We start from the raw sequence: 19,459 nt of genomic DNA on the forward strand, positions 1-19,459 counted from the left end.
CTACCTACCTTCTGCTGAACACCTATCTCAAGCCATTCTCCTGCTACTGCTCCCTTCATCCCTTACAAGGCAGGTGAGCAAAGAAGGGGGATAACTGTCCAAGAAAACAGTGGAGTTTGGGGGACAGACATGGTAGACTACCAAGAAGTATCCCTATAACTGTCAGCATCAAATTTTGTGACTTCTGCATTCAGGAAGCTATTTCCAAAGCAGGAGGACTTAGAACCCAACTACTACTCTGGTACAGAAAATTTTAGAAACCGAGCACTTCAGCTCCCAAAGCCTTTCAAAATTTCCTTCCTTACCCTTAAACATAACGCCAATAAATAGGACTGAACCAAAACACGAAACAGAAATAGCTCAGCTCCCCGAGCTGCACAATGCTCTGTCAAATCCCTCAACGCCAAGTCTCTCATTAAATGCTCTCTGTGCATTTCACCTACTTTTCACCCTTTTAGATAGTGCCTTCAAGCAGTTGAGCTGGGAGCAGGTGGGAGCACCCAGCCAGATGACGAATTAGGCATTCCAGACTCTTTCCACAACTAAGTGAAGGCGTTCTGCTGGGTGTGGGAGATAACCTCTTGAGCAATAACATTCAGCTCTAAGCAGTCTGCGACTGTGTCTGCAGTGGCTGACAAGTCAGTAGCAAGTCTACTCCCTCTTCCAAGCAATTCATACCCTTTTTCTTGGCCATTGTGCAAGGCAAGTATTGGCACGTGACAATTCCAGACTCACTGAAATTACAGCAGCAGAGATCACAAGCTGCTTTATTATGAGTAAATCAACAATGTTACTTAAATGTTTATTTTTATACATAAGCCTAAAACAAAACAAGTATTTTTCAGCAGCATTAACTGCTGTTTTTCCGCCTGTGACACTACAGGATAGACTAGCCCAGATATACCTACATGGAAACTGACAGACATTCTATCAGCACCTTCGTTCTGCAAGCTAACAACAATAGTCTTACACACCACGGGGAAAAGCTCCAAGTAGAGCAAGGAAGCCACACTCTTCTGCGTCCCACGAGGACATCGTGTCATGTTAATTCACATGTTGAAGTGGTCACACTACCAAGTCTGAGACCGTGATATTAAACAAAACCAAATTCAAACTTACTTGGCTTTGAGGTACTTCATGGTCAGCTCCCCAGAAGAGTGTCATACCAAGAGAATAAATATGCACCTATAATAAAACACAAGACATTTATCAACTCAGAACAGCACAGGAAATGCAAAGCACCTTCAAAGCAGAGCAACTAACCTAGTGTCACTTTGCCTATATACTTTCTTGGCAGTTAAGCTCATCTGTATTTCAGATATTTTATTTTCTTTTGCCTGAGAGCTAGAGAAGTAAATCCTACTGCAACAAAAGGTACTGTATCTAATCAGTGCCTCTGGCCTCGCTGTTTAGCTTCACATGTTCATCTCCTAAGGAAGGCAGAATCACACGTATCTGTGTCAGCAGCGGCGCAGGGGAACAGACTGCATGGTGGTATCTAAAGCTCCTGAAACCTTTAGTCTGAAGGCAAGGCAGGCTTTAGCAGGACTCCATCAGCTGGCTACTACTGTCAAGAAATTACTAGGACTGGGATCAAAGGAAAAAATGTAATGAACACAAAAGCATTAATGCATAAAGCAGTCACCTTAACCTATCATTTGTATTTTAAGGCACAAAGGCATTAATCGTTACATTCATAATTAACAGTTAATATCAACAGCAATGATATTAATATACATCTTGAACATATTAAATCCTTCAGGACATGGAACACAATCTTCAAATATTGCAGATTTCAGACTACAAATACACACAGTCCAAACAGGTCACTGTGAAAATAACAATACAGCTAAGGAACAGCAGTAAAAAAATAAAAACAAAAAATGGTTTTTCTGGACTATGCAAGTAGCATACACTAGTGATGACTCTCTACCAGGTTATTAGTAATATCTGTGTAACTTCAAGCAAGCAGCTGATTAAATTATTGTGCAGACCATGAACAACAGTTACAGGGACAGTGATAAGTTAGGGATGATTCATTTAAGGCAACCTCCTTGCCAACTAAAAGCAAAACATCTTACTTAAGTCCTAGGTATATTGACAAGATCTGTTCAGGCTCTGGAACTTCATATACAGGTTTTAAAAAGTTCCAAGTAAATCGACTGGACAAAGGTAGTGGAGTGAACAGAACCAGTGTGATGCTCATTTTCTTCTTCCCAAACTCAGTATGTAGAATTGTTAGAAATTATGTGTCTAGTACTAGCTTAAGGTTGTACATGAGAATTTATCTCTGCACTGAGAAGTCTCTTAACGTACAAAATGTGTTCACAAAGACTCAGAGGGTGATGCCAAAATGTCTTCCTGTTTAGATCAGACCGCTTGAAAGACATTATAATGTCTTTCATAACTACTACATGATAATGGCCTAACTAACATTACTGCGCTGTGCAGACTTTTAGCCAAGAACACAAGTATAATGTATGTTTACATTTCTCATGTAATAAGGAAACGTTTTCTGTTTTATGTATTCAGAAAAGCAATACACTGCTTTGGGACAGGGTAAGGAAGTAATTACTAAATACACGTAGAAGTAACCTATTATTAAAAATTGCTCTCTTAAATTCAATGGGCTTTATTCAGACAACACTGGAAATGAACACACTCCGAGAAGCACTCCAACCTTAAGCTTCTGCCACTCAGATCACTTGGCCGGCCTTTATAGCACGGCCTGAGAGTCACAGCAGGACAGAACGGCCTCCACCAGCACGCAGCAGCGATTCGCAGATTCCTCACTGGCACGCTTCAGTCCAGCTGGCGAACAAACACTGAGGATGGGAACGGGACCAGTTCATGCATTCAGATAAGCGTGCAAGAAGGTTACGCAGGTAGAGGAAAACAGAGACATGGCATTTTTGTGAGGAAGCCGGAGCAGAACCACAGAGAACTTCTTGCTCAGAAGGGAGAATGTCACCGTGGCTTTATTCTGTTCTAAAACTGAGAAGCATGTCATCCTCAGCAGCATCCTCAGCAAAAACACTACAGCACAACCTATAAGACCTCAAAACAAAGACTGTCACTACTACAAAAGATGCTACCCTACTAGCCTATCCGAAACCAGCTTTCACAAAAAAAAAATAAGTTTAATAGTCTATGATGTGGTACTCCATCGTATTTCAAGTTTTAAGTGAACTTGGAGGCTTCGTAAGTACAGCATTGTGTAGTTGCTTGCAAGCCACTACTACACATAAGACAAAAATCTATCTGCTACATACCTACATACCCTTTTGGATTGTCAAGTAATACCTGCATGCATTATATCCTGTAACTCCCTCCTATTTCATACAGTTTCTCTTCAGAACCAGATCAATAACAATATTGCTGCTCGACTGGCGTTTGGCATTTCCTCTAACAAATTTCTAACTGCTTATTATGGTCTGACAGCCTTAGCTCGGGACAGAAAGTCAGGGTGTGGGGGACATGAAATCCTACACCAGCCTGTTTACAAGATTATGGCTAACTGACATTTGTGCAGCATTACATCAAGTTCCTTACCCGAGACAATGCATGCATGACAAACTAGGCAAAGATGATCTCCTGAAAAACTGTATTGTAAAAAAAAAAAACAAAACAGGAATTTGGTAATTTCAAACGATCCATAAATAATAGGTGGTTCTGTGCAGTACTAATGGAAAACACTCATCTGTCTCTCCAGAAGAAGCAATCTTTGACTGAAGAACGTCACATGCACCCTTAAAAATTAAAGCATTTACTCAAAAAAATTGAGTTCATCTTCATTTTACAATACTTGTAATAATTTCCACAATATATAAATCAATGCCAAATTCAATTCCCAGATTCGTCTCTTATTATAACTTCAAATGGTTTGCTAACTGCATTTCCAATTGGCTTGCAATTATATCAGGCTTGGTTTGTATTCAATTTGACCGAGTGTCTTGAAAGAACCAAAAGGGTATTCACTGAGTGACTATCATTTTGTCCAACAGTTATCACTGAATACACTGTTCCATTCGGCTAGCAAGTGAAGTCATAGCTGAAGAGCTGAATGCGACTCTGTTGTTGGCTGATCAGAGGCCAGAAGAAACAAGGCAACAAGAAAGCCCAACTTGCAGACAGGGCCTGATTTCAGAACAAGAACCAAAAGAGGAAAACACCAAAGATTTCCATGAGATGAGTCTAGCAAACTATGCTGAGATGCAACAGAACAACAAAAAAGAGGTTTAAATGGGTTTCAAATTAAGTCAGCATGTGCAAAACAAGACCTAAGAAACATGAAGTCACAACAAATAAACAGCGTACACTCCAACGCACAGTATGTTGCTAACGTGAAGGGAAACGAGCAGAAAAAAGGATGCACAGACCAGTTATTTATCAGCTCTAATATCTCCAAATAATAAAGCCATGATAAGACTCAAGTGTTTATACAATAAAATGGGAAGAAATGAAAAGAGATTGCTATTTAGAGTTGCAATTTTATGCCAGGAGTAAAATTTGTTAGTTTTGCTAGGTTATTCCCCAAGTGAGATGTTTGATATTGTTTTACCATTATTGGAGTGCTTCACCAGTGTCTCTACAGTGAAGATTAACCTCCTTTCCTTGTTCTAGGTAGTTTTTCCCTGCCATACAAGCAAGCAAATAGCCCTACAGGATCGATATCTTGGAAGCACCCAGACATGAATACCACACTGGGGGCACAGCTCTGTGATTTATCTGCCAGGCTTTAAACTGGGAACAAGAATGGGAGCAGCTCATTTTTTTCAAGTGTTTTTACCATCTCAGGGTATTGCAACAGTTCCTTTTTCACCTGCCAGTGTGGACAATACACTTGCAGAAATTAAGCAGAGTTAATTCACAAACCAGGTTAATTTATCCTAAGCCCAAAGCTTGAAGCTTCAACCTAATGCCAAGACGGAACACCGCAAGCTAAAGGGTTTTATTTAGTTTATAGGTGACTGTGTGAAGAATTTGCTTATGTAAAGCCAAAGCTTGTACATTTCCACACACAATTGTTTCCCAATACAAAAAGCAACACAACTGCTGCAGTGGAGAGGCTTGATTTTGTCATCACCCTGCAGCAAGCAGTTATATTGCTATCATGAAATAAATTTGCACATCTGTAATCAGAGAGGATTAATCAGAAGTGTGTATGTGCTGAATGCCAGTATTTGGTCATTGTTTATTGATATGCTGCCTGCTCAAGTTTACAAGCCAGAGGTCCTTCTGATGATCTCTTTCCTGAAGATAAAGAAACATCACAATGTGGCTTTAAATATTAACTGCTCTCTATTTTTTTCAAATAGAAAAAAGTACCATACTGAATGAATCCCGGCATGGAACAAAGAACACAATCAATTCTGAAGAATGTCACAAATGTGCCATTCAGAATGTTTTTTTCTGATGTTTTTCAAGGCCTGTATTGCATGTTAACTTCAGAGATTACATTAGAGACAACATTACTATCTTCAACAATGTTGTCTCTCCTGAAACAAGATAAACAATTCCAATACTATGACTGCAGAGCTTGGCAGTTGTATCCTGCTTTGCTGAATCTGATTCTTGCATTCACAAAATAAATCAACAATCAAGCAAAGAAATCAAGAATACTGCAGAGACAAAAAGGTCAGCTTAAAGCCATTTTGTGAACTCATCAACAGGAAAAGGCAGCTGCTCTCTGCCATGGGAGAGGTATCGTACCTTTTCCACGTCTGAGAGAGATGACAGAGACTGGTTCTGCAGAACCTCTGGAGCCGTGAATGCTCGCAGATCTTGTTGGGACACATTGTCGTCAGTAAACGATACGCTGCCAGATGGAAGCAACAGGAGAGACCATGGAGAAATGATGAATCCCAGAGCAGTAGGATCAGCTGTATTTGAAAGAAGAAAAGAAAAAGCCCCAAATTAACATAAAATTGTTCTGTGGCATTCCTTGATGTAATTTTATTAGCTCAAAGACAAATTGAATATCAAAATGCTTCCTTTTCCACCTGTGACGGTTCATAACCACAATAGTAACCCCAATTTTCATCACACTAAAGAGTAATATCTCTTTTTTTCTTTTTTTTTCTTTTTTTTTTTCTTTAGTTCTGTGCCATTATTCATATCACCAAGGTCATGAGGAGCTCGCTAAAATGTCACGGATCTCCTGTCCTCAGGTTATTTCATGTCTGAAACACAGCTGACAACTAAAATGATCAAATTCTATAATTCTGATTCTATGAAATGCTATAGGATGCATGTCATTAAGGTGAGATCCTGCATTAAGAACAGAGTTAACTGCTATCTTAATAGCACTGTTGTAGCAGCAATGATCTGAAGAGGGAAGACAAGGTTAGCAGAGAAAAGGAATACTCCATATTAAGACTAGCTGATAGGACTGGGACAAGCAGAGAAGTCTTGGGACATTACAGTTGGATCCAGCCCAAAGAAAAAAGTATTTTCAGAACTGAAAAATAAGAAAAAAAAAATTGAGACAGCAGCGGAAGCGGGCAAAGAATAAACACAATCCCTTTGTAAGATCCTCCTTTCAAATCTTAGTTTAGAACAGCAGAACAAACTGAAATTAGAGCAAAGAACACTTTCCTTTTCCATTTTCTGGAGTTAAAAGATTTTTTCTACGTTTCTAACAGTAATATAGCTCACTTTCACTGAAGGAGGCACAAGCTTTTAACGCTGTAAAAATAAAAATTAACTCTGTTTCAAAGAGTTGAGGAAACCCACATTTGATGGACAGGTCGGTCCTCCTCCTCTACATAACAAGCAACAACAGCAGAACAATTGTTTCCTACTTCAGCACCACCACTAACAACATTTTCCACTCTCCTATCAGCTCAGGATGCTCCTACAGTGCTGGTGCCCAGGCTGTTCAACTATCTTGTAATCTAGAATATTTCTAATCTCCTAGGAAACGTTTTAAATTACTGCATGCAGGTATCAGATGTAAAAGGATCTAGCAAACATCCTTCCATTCCTTCTATTCCCCTTCCTCCAAAAAGAGCCAAGGAATTGCTTCTAGGCGTCCCATATTCTCTGACGTGGGAAGCAGAACTGTATTATTAATTGGCTAGCACAATTATCCAGAAAAATGTCCAATTTTGAATTCCTGCAGCTCAAAGCTTCCCCTCCTACACCAGTGCATGCAGAAAAAATAATTTAATAGAGAAGCCACTAATACTTTTTTCAACCTAAGACTAGCACACTCAGTGTTACAAACACTCTTTAAAACCCTCAACAGAATTTTCCCTTACAAAGGAAAAGGAACCACTGAGGGCAACAAACATTCTAGAAGATTCTGCATACTCTACTTGAATTAATTATTTCAAGTTTAAACACCTGAGAGCGATTAGTAAGTGGACCTGTAAAAACTTGTGCTTTTCACTTCAAAATGTTTGTACTTAGACTTTTTCTGAAAGTTTTTAGAGCTTCCATGTGAACAGAGAAGTCCCCACTCAATAGTAACTTGAAAATACTGTATTTATAAACCCAAGCCAAAAAAAGCATAGGATATATGCTGTTTTGTTACCCTGTGACTCATGTTTTTTTTCTTTATAGCAATTTGGTTACATAAAGTTTGTTACACTTTTTCTAATTCATCAGTGTGTTATGCTAAAAGCTCGTATGAAAAGCTTAGAATTCACCTTGCAGAAATGGTTTCTCCTCACTTTTTATGACATAGAAGAGAAGCTCTCAGTCTTCCTGCCTCAAGGGGACATACTTCGTTGCTCTGCCTTCATCTTCTGGATCCAAAGCAAGTAATTGCTGCAGAAGGCAGCTCTGATCACATAGGCTAAATCAATTCAGCTCTTGTACAGAACTGCTGAGCTGCCCACGGAAACCAGCACACTTCACTGCAAGCAACAACAACAAAAAAAAACCTACCCTAAAAAATATACAAAATACAAATATAAAACCCTGCATGATGATCTTTCTCTTCTTATTCAGAGAGGATACACAGGAGCAAGAGGGTTTTCCTATCATATTAAAATAAACTCAAGAGACAAAGCAATGTATGGTACTTGAACCTACCAACATCAGTATAAGACAAAGTAAATAAAACACATGGGTGAACTAACAAGTGTTGTACAAGTTTATTTCTGTTTCCAGAGCTTGTCCAGTGTCACTATTTTTCCAAATACTGAATTCATCAAGCTGTGAAAAGAAAAAAAAAACGCACAACCAAATCACTGAAGAATTCCATTTGCTGAGCTACTTCAGCAACACGAAATGTATTTGGCCAGGAGAAAAACTTGATGCAGACATTAATCACCAGTTCTTCGACTGCAGTACATACTTTCCTTCTTCCCGACGGGGACCCCACTGACCCCTAGCTTCAAAAAGATTTAAGCCTATCATCATTTGTATCACCCATGAAAAGATACCTGTTTGATACAGTAGGAAAAATCATCAATTGTGTACAAGATGATGATTTTACTGCAGCACGTAGCAGACACACAGCACGAGGTACACAAGATTACCTCTTCAGGCACCTTCTCTCAATGTGATTTAGTTTTAACAATACTAAAATCAACACGCTTCTTCGCACGTAGTCTTGCAAATACCAGTTTAAACCTACTGTGGAGCATGCCCTTGTCCCCTACAGATGGGCAGGCTGAATTTATTGACCCACATAAAATACTTCCATCTACACTCTACAGTCTTCACGACCTGAGGCAACATGCAATGAACACAGTTAATTCTAAGATTAGAAAAGGGTCTGCTTTTGCAAAGCTTCTTTTGTTGGCACTTTTTTTAAAGCTTCCTCTTTTAGTAGCTTTTAACTCATATACTGGAGTATACTGCCTACATCACAGCTTGCTATCTACATTTAAAAGTGATGAGAATAAATCATTCTCTATTTACTTCCTTAAGGCAGCATCTGTCACAAATCAAATCAATTGCCTCAAAACTCCTGCAAATGCAAATTTATCCTGAAAATAATATTTTAAAGTTACTCTACTCTTCCACTTCACTGTTTGTGCCATAGAAAAAAGTAACAAAGACAGAATGCATCACAGAGCCAGGGACCATAACAAAACAACGGGAACTCCTTTCCAGAGATAACATTCATGTCTTCTCCTCTTCTATGCTTTCAGAAACATTTCTAAGAGCAGTGAGGGAAATCTATTGCCCAAAACACTGGGGAAAACGATATAAGAAGAGAGTTGGGCCCATCTTTCTGAAAGCTCTGCAAAAGTCAGCGTATGGCTCCCAGTCAGTTTTACATCCAGGATGTTTTCAGCCGCGCTGGTGCTGCCAGCCTTCTGAGTTCATGCACGAACTATGCAGCTTGGTAACAAAACACTTGTGAGAGCACAGTTTATCCAGCAGTGCCAAGACACAGATAAATAGTGTGGTCTACTTGAAGGGAAAAGAGTAAATTGGCTTTAAAGGCAGTAAAAACTGGAAGATTATTCAGCTACATAGCATCTGGAAAATAAAAGAAAGACTTCTAAACCTTTAAATGGTTTAACAGGATGCAAGTTGCCAAAGAAAAAAACAAAAAACAAACATTCTAAGAGAGAGCGAGTTCAGGCAGCAGTTTAAAACTGATCCATTTTACAATAGTGATGGCTGGTAACTCTGAATTCCTAAACAACAGGTAGACTTCAAGCTCTTAAAGTTGCGATTTCTCCTACTTTTTCTCCCTTAGGCCATAGCAATTAGCAAAAAATGGTAGGAAATGATGAACATTTCAACCCTTTCAGGACATCAAAAAATGTCTTAAAAGAGTCAACACCCCAAATAAACCAAAAAAACACCCAACAACCCAAAACATACACGCACAGGATTCTCAGCATTTGCCTCTTTGCATTGCTCCCTAGCCATCACCAAGATGCAGGAGGATGGGACTGAGCAGAAAGCCTTGGCACGACATTCAACCACTGGAAACCAGCAGCACAGGGAAGAGTGGGAGGTGTACTGAAAGTTACTCTTTCCTCAGAGGACTGGAGCAAGAAATAACGTGAATGACTAGTTTCTGGGAAACCCCTGTCACTCCCAGGACTCTCCCTGCTCAGGGTAACAGCACGCCGTGCCTTACCACCACCTCAAGCACACCCTGCAGAGGTCCAGAAAGAGTGCAAGTAAAAAGCAAGACTTGCTTAGGGAAGAACAGAAACCCAGCCGAATCTAAAAGTCTGGCCTCATTCCTCCTCCTCCACTAAAGGATCAAATGTTAGCACAATGTGGAAAAAAAAACATTTTGCAACAGTTATTGGTGAAGGCGAAAAAGAATGTACTAACACCTTCCTCCGAGGGGGTTGCTGGAAAATGAGGATTTGTTTCCTCTTATTGCCTCTTCTCTCCTGTCAACTAAAAGACTCCATTCCCTGCCCTTTTCCCCCTAAAACCAACTAGCTCTGATTACTGGAACCCACCACCAGCTTCCATCAACATGTTTCACTTTGCCTTTTTCCCTTTCATTAAACTTACCCAAGCTAAGCAGATGCAATGGCATGACTTGACAAGATTTACAGGTCCCCAAAAAACACAACTGTCTTTCCTCACATGCACTTGCAGATGGTATCGCCTTTTTTTTTTTTAACATAAATCATTCTCCGTTTATATTTCTGTGCAGAAAGCCAGTCTGTACAGTAGTTCTGTCTTCACTCAGCCTGACTTTCTATTATCAAAAAGGTTTCCTCCACTTCTCTTCCTCATCTCCCCCTCCGAACACACATTTCTCTAGAAACACAAGGTGTGACTACTTTTAGAACCCAGGAAACACTGTAGCACAGGAGTGGCCTAAGCCACCAAGTCTTTCCCACTTTGAAGTTTTGATAAACTCTCTCCAGTTCAACCTCTTAAATTAAAAGAATGCCTGGCTTACTATTCTGAACACCGGAGAGCACAGCACCTACATGCTCGCCTCTGAGATGCTTCACTTCAAAGCCTTGTTCCTTTGACTTCATGCAGCACTGAATGCAAGATACAGCATGTCTGAAACAGCTGATACACCCTCTGAACAACAAAATAGTTATTGCAGATAATTAAACAGATGTAAGAGAAGGGCAGGTCTGGTATCGGCGTTTTCAAACCTCCAGATTAATTTCAACTTCACTACAACTGATGTCAGAACTGCAACCAGGAGTACTGGATTGTCTTTCTCCTCCATTTAACAGCTTATAACATGCTGACAAGACAGCTACCAGAGTTGATCTTCTAAATCAGTGATCAGCAACTGGGCATTTCCATCTAATTTTTCACTGCTTACAATGACTACAATCAAATTTTTAAGTATTTTAATGGGTTCAACAATTTTTAGAACTGTAAGTACAAATAAGCATAAAAACATGCACATCTATGGATCAGTCACTGAATTCGACGTGGTGTGACCTGTGATTAAGAATGTAAAACATGGAATTTTATTATGTACTTATTTATTCAGTGCTTTGATGGATAAATAGACAGACGCACCAAGAGACAAGTATAAATCAACAAGTCACTAAATCTGTCACAGAGGCTTGCCTAAGCAATTTTCCCTAATTTCCTGAAACTAGTTTAAATAACAAATGAATTGAAGAACACTTTCTCAGTTGGTGGAACAAGAGCAAGAATTCCCAACTTCAAAATTCTACCAGGATTTAATAAATAAATACATAAATGGTTGCTTGGGTTGGCAATTCCTTTAAGTGTGTGGTTGCTGGACTGGTGTAGGAGGCTTCCAATAGAAGCCAAGTTAAGTGACGGCAATTTCCATGGCCGTTTTGTCCTTCTGATTTCAAAACAGTTGGACCATGCTGCTGAACTGTTTTTTGTTGTTGATGCTGCTTTAAAATAAAGAAACTTAATATAGAAAATATTTATCAAAGCTTAGATCTAGTTACAAAACAACATTATCAGGGGATCCAGAGCGATACAAGAGCAAGAAAAGACCATCCCTGAGACTGATCAGAGTCAAGCCTGTGGTGAACTTGCCAAAACTCAGAGCTTGCCTGTGTTGCCCTCTGCCCAGGAGTGGCTGGTCAGTTCTGAAAAACTGCCAGTCTGACTTCTGCCACTGAACAGCTCTTTTGTGCTCTCTGTATGTCTAAAATTTAACTGGAAAGCAGGATTTCCCTAGGATCCTCCATATGCTGCAAGTCCTCCACAAAGAGCAAATGAAATTGAGTCAGACAAGAAAGCCCACAGGAAGCTTTGCATTCTCAAATGCATGTGTTGCTCTGCAACATATCTCTGCAAGCCAGCACAGAAACTGATATTCAAGATGACCAAACAAGATGTCTATATTTTTTTTCCTTAGCAAAGCCAAATCTTCATTAAAGACTGGTTATCTTAATCTTGCTGGGAGGAATTAAGTTGTTTTTGTCAACCATTGTTACATTGTAAAGCTCTTTCATTTAGGTGTCTTTTAAAGAGCATTTTACCACAGGGCTATACCCCAGGTTAATTAATAGCATGCGACTGAAAATAGTTTGCTGAACTAGCAGAACAACTCAGTAAAACACCTTCATATCCCAAAAGAGACAGAATCTTCTGGCACTGATTTTATCTGAAGCTGTGTTTTGGTATTCACTGATAGGAAGCAAGACCAGAAACTTCTGCCATCTTAGCCAGTCTTGACTGGCAAACACTCCCCTACCTTAAAAGCATATACCATAAGTCCTGGGGCAGATTTCCATTTTGTGCTCTCATCTTTCAGTACTTGTCCCTCCAAAGGAGGGCTGCCTGTGTTCTCATTCTCAACACTTCCTTGAAGCCTTCACAGTAATTATAACTCTTCTGCACTACTCAAGCTAAGAACAGATGAGCTCCTGTTTTCACTGGAGACTTCTTTTAAGTCTACACTTCTTAAGTAGTTTCTCTGCTATGCATTTAGGGTACTGGCTTCTTTCAGGTGGACTTCAAGATGGAGCTCATGGTGTTGATTCTCAAGTATGAACCTGTAATCTTTCAAGATGCTCTTTAGTCCAAGTCACCCACAGACTCACCAACTCACTGTCTTAAAATGGTTTCCATAGAGATGCAACAGAGAAAAAGAAAGACACCAGCTTTCCCTTTAATTTCATGATTATGATCTTAAGTAAATCTTGTTCAGATATCAAGTACTGTATGAAAGTTTCTGCCAATATGTGCCTTCTTTTGAGTTCTGTGAACTATTCAGAGATCATACATATATCCATGTATGAGATAGATCTAGTGTCTGACTAGACATTTTCTAAAGCATATCTTAAAAAAAAACACAAAAAAAACAATTTACAGTTTCAGCAAGATTATACATTCAAGCCAATCCTATGCAAAATTACAACAGAATTTTCCCTCAATAATCAAGATACATCTCTTGCATAGTAATGTGGCAAAAACAATAGCCATTTTCAAAGTGAGAACTTGCGATTTTTCCTGAATCAAGTTAAATACTCATACATATGGATGCCTAGATAGAACGAGATGACAGCCCCACACGTTTTCTCAAGTGCTAGATGCATCATCGAAACGCATGTTCTGTCTGAGGTCAGGTCACCTAAGTCCAAAACTTCATAAAAATGGGGAGAAAAAAAATGGTGGGTGGGTGAGCAATGCGCTTAAGGACTTGCAGATTATAAAAAAGGGAAGGAAAACCTAAGGGAGAAAAGGGCACCATACTTAGATCAAATGCTAGAACAGATGATCGTTAGCAACACTGCAGATGCTCAACTTAAAACCTACTACTTTGGGGGAGGTAGGAAGAAGAGAGATTTACTTCTAACTCCTGGAAAGCAAAACATGCACTCACATTCCTCTCAGTATCTATACCTGGATCGCTAAACCCACTCTGGGAAGTGACTCCTGATCATCTGCTCAAGTTTTCAGTGGTTCACCTTCACCTCACTCAGGACTAAATCACTTCAGAGCAAACTGGTCATGACAGCACTATACTATGCTGTACAGTATACTACAACAGATTGCTCCAATGGCCTCAGAGGTATTTTTTTTTTTTTTTAATGTTTCCATCTCTTTTCTAAGTGTCTAGAACAATGCAGAGACTATGTGGTAGTTTCCTACCAAAGTAAAGTTGTCACCACATGAAACCACGTGTTCTGTGTCCTGACAGAACATGAAGGAATGGCTGAAAACAGCCTCAGGGTTGAGGTGCACCTAGGAGCAATTTATTATGTGGGTTTAGAGTCAACGAAGAACAAGAGAGTGTATTACAGGTAAACATAACCAAGATGTTTCCATTCCATATATCCCTCCTTTAAAATGCTTACCTTTTCTGAATAGCTCTTGAAGGCTTTCTGCACTTTGATTCAAAATAGCCCATATTTCTTCTTCTTGCAGTGGCCCGCCCCGAACCTCCAGTGCCTCAGCCAGTGACACATGCATGTTACCTGGGAAATAAGACACAACCCATTTAAGAGTGCTTAACAGCTATTTTCTCCTTGTATGCAGCACTCATGTAGTAATAAACAATTTTCAACTCAGTCACAAAAAGTCTCTGATATTAACAGAACTCAGCAGATACACACAGTAAGGCCCACCAGCTCTTAGGCAGATGAGAAAAAGGTTAAGACAACAACGATCCATATTAATATGATAGGCCACTAAACCAGTACATCCAATAACCTGTCATTAGTCCTTATATTATTAACAAGAGTTTGCTCTGTTTTAAAAAAAATGACAATTAATAGCTACAGCTGATTTGCATTAATAGTCCTATTAAAATGATTCTGAAAAGCCTAAGTAAGATCAGCTGCTGTTAGAAAAGGAAGCTTTTGTGACAGATTTTCATTTTTCATGACCAAACAATATGAAGCACAGCCTGCAAACATACAAGCAAGCTGTGGGTCTGACAGGTATCTTATGTTCAGCTTCTGTGTACACGTAACAAAGTGAAGGAAAACCATACAACTGCTTCACATACAACTGGCACAGAGTGCTGCTCTATTATGCATACCAGGGAATTCTGGATTTCACGGTGGTGTCTCAGATTTCATTAGGTAGCTCTAGAATCAAACTGCATTACTCGAGCTACGAGACCTAGACTTGTAGAGACTAGAAATACATGACTCCCAAAGGGAACAGAAAATATTTAGCACAGAAGGTGCTAAATATTGTAAATAAAATATGCTGAACACAACACCACTACCAAAAATCTTCCCCAAATACTTCCCTACCACTCCCTCTTCCCAGTCCTGCAAAATGCTGATTATTTTCAGCTGTGATTAAACAATAGCACGGGCTGTTCTGCAGGCAATATAAACCATTTGCCTATTTAACACCACTACTGAGCCCATAAGTATGTCTGCTCAATCTCCCAAATACATTACATCAACAGGACAAGAATTGTACATAAAGCAGTTTCTAGATCACAAGGGCAAGTCAATGAATATCCATCCAGCTACAAAGGCCTCAGCTGTAGCATGGTAAGCCAGAAGATCCGCTTGTACAAAGCCAGCAGTAGCTTGGCTGAAAGAAAAAAAACAAATAAATTCAAATTGATTTTGAAAGCCCAAGCGGAATAGAGCAAAACTTCAGTCCCTACCAATACAGTCACGTGCAAAACACTTCGAGTTGGGATTTGAGTGGGACTCTAAGGATTCTAAGGAGAATTCTCTAACTATTTTTCTAACTTTCCTTCCTCAAGAAGATCAACAAAACCAAGAAATTTTGTAACTCTTCTTCCTCTAGAAAGATCTGTGACTTTTTTTTCCCCCATGTTTTTTGTTTTCCCCTGCTCCGCCAGAGCCCCAAGCGCACTGGACTTGGTCCAGCTGCCATTATTCCTGTGGGCCTGAAAACTTCCAAAGCTGTTTGCTCATATTGCAAGGCAATGAAAGCAAAAATCCATAGAGGTTACTTGACCTTACTAGTCCTCAGAAAGAATAAGGAAACAATGTTGTGATTTCTGCCCTTCCCTTCAAGTTTGTGCTGACCTATTTATGGTCTTTGGTTACCCTGGAAATGACCAGAAGAAAACATGGTCTGAAACTGCATTTTCTATTCGCTGCAGGCACTGTGCACCATAATCCCACACTCTCTGTGGATTTTACACAAGGAGAAAGTGGCAATTTGTAGGAATGGTAGGCTTTACAGTGCACAGTTCTTCTGAATTTGCCGTCTCCTCAGATGCTAGGACCCTGCAATAGTGTCCGGCCTGTTGTGAATACAGAAGCTGGAGTGCTGAGTGCTCAATACACTCATAACCTTTTCATTTAGGTCAATGCTTCAAAGTTCTGATACACTGCAACATGCTGACAGCATTGAGTCACTTATACAGGGGCAAATCATACAAAGCTTTTGTAAAAAAACCCTATCAAACTGTTCAGACTGCTACCTTCACCTCCTTCAGTCATTGTGTTTTTCAGACTATCAGGCGGACTGGCAAAAAGCATCCAGCTGCACCGGGAAAGTTCTCTTCACAAGGTGAGAAGCCAGGGCACAGTCGTGATCCCCAGGCACGTCAAAGGACTCAGTGCTATGAACTCTGCATGAACCAGGGAGGCGTGGATCCTACACCCACCCAAAAACCATGCGAGGTCCCAGCAACATGTGCGAGGCACCATGCATGCTGCAGGAAGTGCAACATTGTGTAGGAAGACGGCGGACACATGAGAACAGGTGACACTGGAGAAGCATACACACACGCGTTACTTGCAAGTTGCTTGCTCCAGAACTTACTTCTTGACCATACAGGAGGGCAATTTCCACAGGAAAGGAGTTGCATCATGTGGAGGCCGCCTTTTTTGCTTCAGGACAAGAGAGTAAATTCAGGTGTAAATCATTTGTATCAACAAGCCCTGAGTGCAGTTTCTCACCCTCCACGCCATTCTGCCCTAAGCCACACAGGCAGCACAGTTCCAAGAAAGAATGCTGCTTGGGCCAAAGGCCTCTCCCATATCTCAAACACTTCCTTTAAAAAGCCTGTTTACCTCACCGGGGCCAGCTGCCAGCTCCTCCCTGCAAGGCAGACAGCTTATCCACTCCCTGATGAGTGGGATGAGTAGCTCTGTCTCTTCCCTGTAAAGTAAGCTAGGAAACCTCCTCGCCCCTGTGCTCCACCGCCCGTGTCAAGGCTCAGCACCTGGGCAGAGATGGGCAGCAAGAGCAGCCCCCATGCCAAGCCTCACTGCCAAACCTCCCCTCGGCCAGGTATCCACTGACTTGTCGTCCTGCTGCTTATCAAGTTTAGGACAATTTGCTTTTTGATCATTTGTGCGTGCAGCAGAGGTGCTCCACAGCCTCACATTCCCCCACCATTAAGGTTTTCCTCACACCTTTGAAATCTGAACTGGAATTCATTTGAAATTTGGAATGGAAGGTCCCCCACAGCAACTGAGAATTAGGCACAGCTGAATAGCCTAGTCCTTCCTGACTTTACTGAGCTCTTGCCACTTGAAGTATTAAGAAGCTATTGCAATAACTGTGTTTAATAAAGACTAGAGAAGCAGTATTTTGGTCAAAGTTCCTAAAAGTATTAAACTTAAAGTCAAAGGGCTGAGCTGCTTCAACTCAGCCTTTGTTCAACTCCTTTGTGTTTTGTTTTTAAACACCACGCATTGTTTGCTTTTTACCTCGCCTTCCACATCAGCACTTTTCCCGATGTTGCAAATTCAGAACCCAAACTCCAAGTCAAAACCTCTGCTTGAACAGCATCAGCTCACCAAGACGCCTGCAGCTACCTCATTCCTGTTTGATATCTCATCAGACTACACTGCCAAGAAATGTAGAGAACAGCTGCTCTGCTTACACTCACTGTAGTTTGCAAGATGTGCTACAAATAGTGAAAAAAATCTAGACTAAAAAACATTGTACTCTGCTATTCGTTTTACTCCTCTGACAAAATCTGAAACAGACAAAAGAGGTAGGAAGAAGGCTCTGTAAAAATCCAAACTCTGCTCTGTGGTGTTTAAAGAAAAACAAGCAAGTGAACAAAAAACGCCAACTTTTCTCTCCCAAGTCAAACTCTGTTAGGTGACTTCATCTGCCTGCATCATTGCCCATCTGCTCTATAGGTATATTTTGGTAAAAACAGCCATTTCTGAGGAGCGCTTTTCTCTTAACAGATAAGCAACGAGCCCTTTATCAACTTCTCTTTTGTCGATTCAAATGTTTGAAAGCAGAAGTAGATTTAACAAGACCATATTGTGTATTTGTCAAAAAAAAAAAAACCAAAAACCAGCAACCACATCTTAAAATTAAAATCTCTAAAACCACAGTCAGCTGCCTAAAAATAAAACACTTTTATTGAGCACTTGCTGCATGTCAAGTGCTTTCTAGAAGCACTCCATGTTCACAAATCCCAGTGAAACTGAACTGGAGCTGTACCAGGACAGCTTGGAAAGTCTGACCTCTCCCATTACAGAACCTAAGCATCTCGAGTCATTACCATGCCCTGTAATTTCAGAACGCTGGCACCCATCCTATTTATTTGCATTGACCCACATCTTACACTCCTGAAGAAGACCTGGAATGCATCTATCAATTAGTTTATCCCCAATAACACTGTTGCTGAAACTCTGCTTAAGTACAGAACCCTGGAGCCTAGTTAGAAAGCTTTTGCTTCAATACTCTTTGAAACCTTAGCTGCAGGTCCAATTTGCATAGACTGCCCACAAAATAAGGTAACGTTTGCAAATATTCAAGTCAAGCATGCAGTCAGGGTAAATATATGAGCTAATCAAGTCAACTGCGTTTATATATATTTTTTTAGAATCCTGAACTGAAGATACTTATTGCAAATTATTATCATTTATCCCCTTAAAGAATAAAGAAACCAGCCTTGTACTACGTCCACCTTTTTCACTTCTCCTACAGATATGAAGAAGGGACAAAAATGGAGAAGAGCCCTGCAAGATGCAAATCCCTCCTCCTCCCCCCCACTCCCCCTTTTTTTTTTTGTTTTAAGGTTTTGTTAGGTCTCTAAACAAGCACTAGAAATCATGTGAATCAAAGTTTGAGACCAAATATGCTTCCTGATATCTTTCATTCAATCGGTTACCTGGTAAAAATATTATCTGAGCACTCATCCTTTATTTTGGAGATGCCACTAGAGACCAGGATTAATACCTCAGAACCTTTTTCCTCTGCTCCACTTTTGGCAGAGATCAGCTTCTTCCATTCCTATTTTTCCTTTTGTCTTCTTCTCTCTCCTACAGGCAGACAGGACGAAATACCAGCAAAACAGTCCTGTACTCCTGGGCCTCACATTTTTATCAAGAAAGTTTCTTGAGAGTTGCATCTCCTCTTCAAACTGACTGCTTCCTCCTGGAGCTTACACCTCTGAATTAAAGGAGCAGAAACTAACTGAAAGTTGTGATAAAACAAAGACTACGACAGAAGCTGCGCACTGCCAGAAGTACGGGGGACTGCTGGCCTTGCTGTTCAAGCTACATGGTGATGCTCTCACACACTAACAGCTGAGACGTTAGCATTTCCTTGCAAAGCCTTAATCAGTCTTGTATTCCAGTGTCTGGAAGACAGAGGAATGTGACTTATTTATAATCTTGGCTTGCACCTCCAGGGCAGG

The 19,459-nt window shown here is 40.3% G+C and overlaps 1 protein-coding gene across 8 annotated transcripts in view; it reads right to left on the bottom strand.

Annotated features, from left to right (window-relative positions):
• The window catches only part of PTPN13 (protein tyrosine phosphatase non-receptor type 13), a 129,708-nt gene that overhangs the window by 92,016 nt on the left and 18,233 nt on the right, over positions 1–19,459 (bottom strand). For all 8 annotated transcript variants that reach the window (XR_010831397.1, XM_048074371.2, XM_048074372.2 and 5 more), the window contains 3 exons: positions 14,202–14,321; positions 5,713–5,882; positions 1,120–1,185 (listed from right to left, as the gene is read on the bottom strand). Coding sequence is in view for 7 of the 8 variants with exons in the window: in XM_048074371.2 (XP_047930328.2) it covers positions 1,120–1,185; positions 5,713–5,882; positions 14,202–14,321 (356 nt within the window). In the remaining variant the exon portion in view is untranslated. Of the gene's footprint in view, positions 1–1,119; positions 1,186–5,712; positions 5,883–14,201; positions 14,322–19,459 lie in introns of those variants that run through there.

Source organism: Anser cygnoides, chromosome 4 (genome assembly GCF_040182565.1).
Source record: "Anser cygnoides isolate HZ-2024a breed goose chromosome 4, Taihu_goose_T2T_genome, whole genome shotgun sequence".
NCBI classification, from domain to species: Eukaryota; Metazoa; Chordata; class Aves; order Anseriformes; family Anatidae; genus Anser; species Anser cygnoides.